Source organism: Alosa sapidissima, chromosome 1, assembly GCF_018492685.1.
Source record: "Alosa sapidissima isolate fAloSap1 chromosome 1, fAloSap1.pri, whole genome shotgun sequence".
In the NCBI taxonomy this organism is placed as follows: Eukaryota; Metazoa; Chordata; class Actinopteri; order Clupeiformes; family Clupeidae; genus Alosa; species Alosa sapidissima.
The window spans coordinates 48727585-48735778 of NC_055957.1; the positions used below are offsets into that span (position 1 = coordinate 48727585).

The window sequence follows — 8194 nt, forward strand, 5'->3', positions numbered from 1 at the left end:
TTTACCTCCCTCTTCTTTCTTTAGCATACAGGGCATATTGAGAAGGTTTGTGCTCTCCAAGTCCCCTTCAGAATGCTCTTCACACCCTCTCCTGGAAGAGATGTGTATAGCAGCTGAGAGACAGAGGGTAGACAGTGCAAAGTAAACCCTGCCAGATAACAGTTTCAAAGAATCTCTTTAATGACATTGCTGTCAAAACAAATATCACAGGTTCAGACCATAATTTCATAGCTTTACAACAGGTAAAATTGTGACAATAACGAAAATAAATAGTGGCAGTTGTTGACCTGCCAGTCAAGTACTTGTGTATGTGCTGTGCTCTGTCTTGACTGTGAATGCAGCTGTCCACACACACTCCCCACCGACAGGGTTTTAGTCTCTCCTGGCCATTTGGACAAAGCAGAATTCACACATTCACTCAATTCGCTTGTCAACTTATTGGTAGATGTTGACAATGGAGTTTTAGAGTACAGAACACAAATAAATACAGGGCAGTGATCATCATATGAGTACATAAAAAAGACAGAAGTTAAGAAAAGTGGATTAGCACTTCATCATAGCGCAAACGTTGGCAGTAAAGACCATAACAGGTTTGAATAACAGTGTTGTGCCACAAAACAGACCATGAACACATATCCTCTCATGCCCAAAGCCCTTCCTTTACAATAATGTGTGATGGTCGACTCATCTTGCGTGGATGAAAACCCACAAATGTCAGAGCACAGTTCTCAGGGGATGCTCCGACGGGGCCCAATACATGTGTCTGTCGGTAAAAGACGCAGGTGCTCGCGGGAGCGGTTTGGTTCAGGTGTCCTGAGGCGAGACCGTGACGGACTCCGGGACCTGGAGCAGCAGGCTGCGGAGGTGCTCCGCATCATCAAACGGGTTCTCCTTGTACTCCCGCCTCAGCCATTCTCTGTACTGCACACAGCATAAGCACCATGACTACAGCACAGCACACGGTACACAACCACCAGCACACAGCAGAACACCAACTCAGCAAGGCAAACAGCATTCACACAGGACAACAGCATCACTACAGGAGAACCTACAGCAGAACTACACACAGGACAACAGCATCACTACAGGAGAACCTACAGCAGAACTACACACAGGACAACAGCATCACTACAGGAGAACCTACAGCAGAACTTCACACAGGACAACAGCATGACAATGCCTCCTTGCAATTGTAACTGTTCAAATAGGATACTAATACACTATTCCTTTTGAGATTACCTAAATTCCACCTATGTGTTCTTAAAATGGATCCGAAGCAGCTCATGACACTGGCTATGATTGAAATGTTCACTATTTCACTAGATATTGCACTACATAGTGAGCAACTATAGAGGTTATTAACCAAACAGTAAAGTACTGGTAGTGACCATTTTGAACATAGCTGGTGTCTAGAGAGCAACTGCGGTGCTTGCTCACCTGCTGGGCCTCGTTCTGCTCGAACTCCTGCAGCTGCCGCTGGAAGCCCTGGTTGGGCCCAGCACAGGGTCGCGCTGCCCGCACCCCAGCCAGCGCCTCCTGCCAGCCCAGGCCAGTCACCGTCATGATGTAGGCCACCACCAGCGTCACGCTCCGGGACACTCCCGCCAGACTGCGCACACACACACACACACACACACACACACACACACACACACACACACACACACACATTAGGAAGCAAAGCAATCACAACTGAATGTGCAAAAGGTTGCACAACCTCTAATTCAGTGCAAGTCAGATTGAAATCTGTGTGTGCCAAAACTGAATGGTTTAAGAAATGTTTAACAGGAACATACTGGAGGTATTTCATGAATATTAATAGTCAATATCAGCCATAGTATAACACACACATTAAAAAAATATTCCCATACACAAGCACTTTCATAGGTCAGCAAAATGTTGTTAAACATATTAGCTGCACTCAATAAACGGCAGCAGCTCTACAGGTCTGTAAAATAATTAGAGATGATACATTGACAACAATGTTCTCACACCGTTACGTTGCTGTAGAGCAGGTAGTCTGTTGATATTGATATCAGACAGCTGTTTTGTGTTCAGGTTTTAGGAAGTTTAAAATTGGGTTTCCTCTTTTTTTGTCAAAATCTAGTTATCAGCCTCTTGAGCAGACCTGCTTGTAGGAGCACTCTCTGCGGAGAACAAAGAGACTTCTGCACGTCTCCAGATAGCACTTTTTTTTAAGAGTGCAACTACCACAGAAGGGTAAGGTGCAGTTAAGAGCCACGTTGGGTGCAGAGCAAAGTGCATGCAGGTCTCTCCACACAAACTGGGTGAGAGGCTCAAGGACCATGGCACCACTCACCAGTGAACAAGACAGCCCTCGCCCTTCAAACGACATTCATGCATGAACATGATGCTCTCTTTGAAGTGCTGTGTGCTGTTGAAGAGAGACAGAGGGAAATGAAGAGAACTATGTAGGTCTAGACAGTAAACACTAACACACTACAAACAACAACATAACACTGTGCAACATTCTTGTAAATGTACCACACATTTATATAATTTGAAGAAAAAAACATAATAAAAACTAAAAAAGTTGGGGGTTGGGAGAAAGGGCCATTTTGACAGTTTGCTTGGTGAAAAACAGACAGCACAGGTAAGGGGGCTGTGGAGGTTGGGGTGGGAGCATCGTGGCATGGGCGAGGGTGGGGACGGCAGTTGCTGGGCCATCCATCCTGCCGACGTGACAGCATCAGGATGAGAAACTGGTGTGTGTGTCCACTGCACAGAGGGAAGGCCAGTTTCACATTAGGCACCCGGTGGGTTTCGCATGTTGATGGGCTTTTTGGTGCTGAAGGGAAGGGGGATGGGTGGTGTGTGTGTGTGTGTGTGGGGGGGGGGGGGGTGGGGGGTTGTTCGATGTGTAGGCCTGTGCTTGTGGAGGATGATGGAGGTGGTGGTGATGCGGTGGTGGTGGTGGGGGGGGGGGGGGGTGATAAAAATAAAGGTTCACTGCAACAGCACAGGGCTCATAACTTCCTTCCTGAGCCTGAGGGGCCACAGGAGGAAGTGTGTGTGTGTGTGTGTGTGTGTGTGTGTGTGTGTGTGTGTGTGTGTGTGTGTGTGTGTGTGTGTGCACACGTGTACATACAATGGGTGGCTTGTTTGTGTGTGTTTTTTTTTTGTATGGGTTTGTGTGTGTCTGTCTTGAGATATGCCTGTACAAATGTACGTTCTGCTGTTATATGGGTATGCGTGTGCGTGTGTGTGGAGTCCATGCTGTAGAGAACTCAGGCACAGGTATATGAAAGGTACAGTACACTGAATGGTACCGTACATCCACTCGTGCTTATTTTGTGGACCGTATCCTTTTTTCTTGGTTGTCAGAGTTACAAGAGACGCCCACAGATTGCAAGAGAGCTGGTGATCAGTATCATTTGGTTACGAGCATGCTTGCCATGTAGATGCCGTGCTTACAGGTTTTGTGTGGGCAGGTCTGCTGCCGGAATGCACAGATAGGTCATCTCCTGCAGGAGGAGACAGGGGTTGACCATTAAACTCTTGTATATAAACTACACAGAATATCATTTTCTCTATGAAGATGGTAAAGCAAGAAGGAAGGATGCAACAACCACATAAATATTGCTATGAGAACAGCTGGATGGAGATGATCTGACTAATCCTTTAACAATATGGGATGTATTTAACCAAAGTCCTTTTAGGCAAGTCCCTCCACTCGGTGGCCATATTGCATCGCTTTTTGGGCACTAATCGGGCATCGATTTCAGGTAGAACTGCGCGTGTGCAATGCTTCACGAATCACGACACACCAACCTCGCTCCAACTGCGATATCACAACACATGATTGGCACAATGTATTCACAACATACCACATGATTGGCAGGATGTATTCACATGTCAACCTTTGGAAGGGGCAGAATATGTGTAGACGACTGCCATGTTTGCATTACGAACTAACCACATACATGTCTATGGGAGATTCGTTGAGTGCTGTGTCTCCTCATTAGAAAGTCTCTGATTTAACTAGGAATCTGTTTCAAAAGACTAGCGACACATTTACTGTAACTAGATGGGCAGTTTTTTCAGAATAGAAATAATGTATGAAGCACTTCAATGGCATATTCCCACACTGAACTAATCATCATCAGATAAATGTTTGAAAAACGCTGTGTCTACTTCCCATGCAAATCTCTTATCTGTTGCGATATATATCTTTTTTCCAGGAGTGCTTGAGCGCTCTTATTTTTTGATGGCCGGCCAGGGAATATTAACATGAAGCCTGTTCAAATCTCAGGCAGCTTGCAAATGAGTGCTCCTCTTTTTCGCCCACACCGTAACATGTCTTGCAACAACATCCATTTATTTCAAATGAAAGGCTTCCCTGACTGCTTTTACTCATCCAGTCAATGCACGAATTGTGTTCAGTGATGAGAGGCCCTGACTGGTGTTCCCCATTTTCACACACAATGAAACCAGCCATTATATTTCCAAAAGTGCCATGATGGTTGAAAAAGTGATTGAGGCCACTTAATCAACAATGCCACCATTCACTTTCTTCAGCCATTTAGAAATGTCTCAGATACCAGCGTTTAAGGATCTGACAATGTACAGTATTTAACAATACTGGGTATGCCTTTCTTTTTAAGAAACTTTATATTATTTTTTGCCAAATACAGGACACAGATTTCATGTTATTCTGTTAAATATCAACCAAGTTGTGGATAAATAGTCAACATGTTTCGCTTCATTTTACATGTTCTATTTTACCCTTGCAGGAAAGGGGTTTCTTATCATTTGGATTCACAGTAGAGGTGGAGCTACTAGACATGTCTCTGATCAGGTCAGATCTCTGTGTACAATTTCAGATAAGATGAGGTCGCTGCCTCTAACTCTGAGAAACCCCAGTTCATTCCTCACGCCTCACTGTTCCAGGCACACAGCCTAGGAGACCTGTTCAACCAAACAAGTGTTGAGTTATATTCATTAAGACATGGTGTAAGTGTGTGTGTGTGTGTATACATGTGTGACTACACACCTGGCATTCTATAGACCCTTTAGCTCTACACAAAAGTACAAATTGTCAACTGTAAAGCATTTTACCATGTTACCATTAGTTGTTTGCCACCGGAAATGCCTTAAGAACACATGTTTGTTTAAACAGTTGAAAGGGTCTAGATCACTTCATGTCTTTTATTTTTACACCACATTTACCAAGTCGACACAAGCCGATACAAACTGAGATTATTCTAAATGTGGAATGTGATTTCACTGGTCAGTCTAATAGAAGACACCCTCTAAAGGCCCTGAAATAAAAGCTGACCTCATCATCTCTGCCCTGAATCCGGGAGCTCAAGAGGGCAAATGGGCGTAGTTTGATGACAGCTCCCCCCAAAGTGCTAATGACGGCCTGGCACGGACCACGCAGTGCTGCCCACTCCAGAGTGAAAGCTGAGAACAGGCCACGCAAGCCACACAGGCCGAGAGAGAATGCATGCCACATGCCATCACCTTTCCCTGGACCTTACCACTAGACGCTTTAGCAGAGGGGGGTGGGTGTGAGTGTGAAGAGTGGTGATGGTGAGGGGAGGGGAGAGGAGTAGCAAAAACAGGAAGCAGGCTCATGTGAACAGAACGGCATTCCGATGATTACTAGTCCTTGTATCTGTCTAGGGGCTCACTGTTCTGCGTGCATTCCGGGAGAGAGGAGAAGAACAAGAATCTCTGTTTGTAGCTCGTTCTGCTGAATGTCTCCTTAAAAGCTGTGACACTGTGCACAGGCAGAGCTGCTCTACTGGACGTTTTAACATGGTTGCCTGTTTTTGACCTCATTCTATCATACCCATTTTGGTAGTTTTATCTGTAATGCACAATTTGCTCATCAGATTTTTCCAGCCATTGAATAATATTACGGTTACATCTACACTTACTGTATTAACTTGGCAGACACATTTGGCCCTGTTTAAGTGGTTGCTCTTTTTGTTGATGTAGTGTAATACTCAGATGTTAACATTTTAACCATCATCCAAGAATGCATATTTGTAAACATACTGTAGGCCTACTGTACATGGGCCAGCCTGAAACATATGACTTGGAAATGGAGAGAAAATCACAGACTAGATCTCCTTTACGAGTCACCCCACCTGATAAAAATCGGTATGGAAATCACTGTGACTGTGGCATAAAGCCTTTCCTCATACTTTTGGTTTCAAGAGTAGGAACACAACAGGTATGAAATGATCCATTTTATAAGGATGTCTTTTCTTTTCTTTTCAGCAAACACTGATTAAAGTAATGTTTTCATACTGACATACATGTGGAGATACTGTCACTTTATGGTTGGTTCCATTATAGGACAGCTATACAAACTTTCATCTATGTACAATGACATAGGTTTGGGTTGCTGCTAATTATACACCAAAATAATATGGTTTTGAGCTTTCATTTTACCTGAAGAATAGGAGCAGCTGTATCATGGATGGACAGAATATGTGTGATGTTGTGTTTTGCTAGTTGTTCTCTGTCCCTTGCATCTGAAGAGAAACACATTTCAAACATCCATCCAAAGACTGGCAAAAATGTATGTCATTTCAAAGGAGTGTATTTTTCTTACCTTTGAAGTTACCCAAATAGAGGTCAGGTAGAACCTGACACAAAGGATGTGGAAATTAGGAAATGATAAGCAACATGATCTTAACTCATCTTTATACAATTTGTTTCAAACTTCTGAACACAAATGAAATCTGACCTGGAATTGCAAAGGGAAAAAGGAATGAAAAGGTGTGGTAAACTGGGCTATGTTGTGTGGGACTTAATTAGGGACCAGGTGCATTCGTTCCCTAAGCTATATTTTCAGTTCAGACCATCGCCGAATCCCAGCCAACCTTGGCCAAGCTGAGCGACTGTGAGCTTGGTCAACGCGACAGCAAGGCTAAAGTTACAACGTGTCAAGGAATCTTGTTCGTTAATATAGTACTGACACATGTTGCTGGCCTACAGGCGGTTACGTAAGTCCAAGAGGCAAGACTCGCGTGTGTAGCCTAGTCATTGCCTGTCTGTTTGTCCTGTGCAGAACGGTCAGAGAACGAGACTCCTAGACTCCCCCACCAAGAATGAGTAACATGCAGCCAACTCAGATGGCTCAGCAGCACGCCAATGATCCATCTATGCATTGACTATTGACCTAACCATGCAAATAAAATAATGCATCGCGATTTGTTACACAGGTTTGTTATTGGGCTATTCATTGACCTTTAGGAATTTAGCTCGTCATTCATTCATTCAACAATTGATGGTCCTATTGGAGGATTTGGTGACAGCTGTATCTAATTTAAAAGCTGTATACAGCTGCCCACACTGTGGGTGCAAATACGTCTGGGTAGGATGTAGCTTATTCGTCTAGCCTTGTTCAGGTATTATAAACAGGACGGAGCCTGCAAACGAACTGGGTCACCATACCGGATAAAGAATTCGGTTACCGCAAACCGCAACTGAAGTGGAAGTTCACATTCTTAGACGCAAACACACAAATCGCCGACAAATGTCAAATCGCGACAAATGCATACACTTTGTAGGCTAATGACAAGCAATGAATACGTCGTTTAACTAATTAAATTAAATTAAATTAAATTGTACCTTGTTGATTCCATTTCCCATCCTGACTGAGATGCCCTTCAAAACTGTCATGCACTGTAGCCTAGTTTAGTCAATTTGTTGGTCTCAGTGGCTCGAGCGCTTCGAGAGCAATTGGACTGGTCTATAAAACTCAGTGAGCTTTAAAATCATTCGCAGGGGGTTTTGGGATATGTAGTTTCTTAAACCAAGACCACATCACTGTCCACAACTCAGTATTGTGTTGCTTACCATTCAGGTCTACTGCAATATTTCGGTTAAAGGGCTCCTCTTCTTAAGCTTAATAATAGCCTATATTTTTTCAATTTCAATATTTTGTTTTGCTGAATTTCATGTGGATTAAGGCGATGCTAAAATGAACGGTGGGTGTAGGCCTAGTTAATAGCCTAGCTGATATGCTAGACAAAAAAAAAACGTACAGTGAATGAGTAATTAAAGGCTAGGCTATAGTAGCCTAGCTACTAATTGTCAGATATGATTAAAATCTATTTGGGACATTTTTGTGTGGCTTTTTGCCAATTTTTTTTTTTTTAATTATTTTCCTCCAGTGGCTTTCACGCATCATATGTTTTCCTGATAAATAATG

The 8194-nt window shown here is 43.5% G+C and overlaps 1 protein-coding gene across 1 annotated transcript; it reads right to left on the minus strand.

Moving 5' to 3' along the window:
* Positions 1-156: 156 nt before the first annotated feature.
* Positions 157-7735, minus strand: dusp22b (dual specificity phosphatase 22b). The gene is made up of 7 exons (XM_042085424.1): positions 7612-7735; positions 6590-6623; positions 6427-6509; positions 3436-3485; positions 2321-2395; positions 1438-1609; positions 157-921 (listed from the first exon to the last, which is right to left on the minus strand). The coding sequence occupies exons 1-7, from the start codon at positions 7660-7662 to the stop codon at positions 805-807; spliced, it is 582 nt and encodes a 193-aa protein (XP_041941358.1). The 5' UTR covers positions 7663-7735; the 3' UTR covers positions 157-804.
* Between the last annotated feature and the right edge of the window lie 459 nt (positions 7736-8194).

What these genes read in the sequence shown, in the direction of transcription:
- dusp22b (XM_042085424.1), bottom strand. Translation starts at nt 7,662, where the DNA reads ATGACAGTTTTGAAGGGCATCTCAGTCAGGATGGGAAATGGAATCAAC. An exon ending in CAGCTGCTCCTATTCTTCAG is followed by an intron (nt 3,486 to 6,426) that starts GTAAAATGAAAG and finishes CTCCTCCTGCAG; the next exon opens with GAGATGACCTATCTGTGCAT. An exon ending in GAGGGCTGTCTTGTTCACTG is followed by an intron (nt 1,610 to 2,320) that starts GTGAGTGGTGCC and finishes GTGTGTGCGCAG; the next exon opens with TCTGGCGGGAGTGTCCCGGA.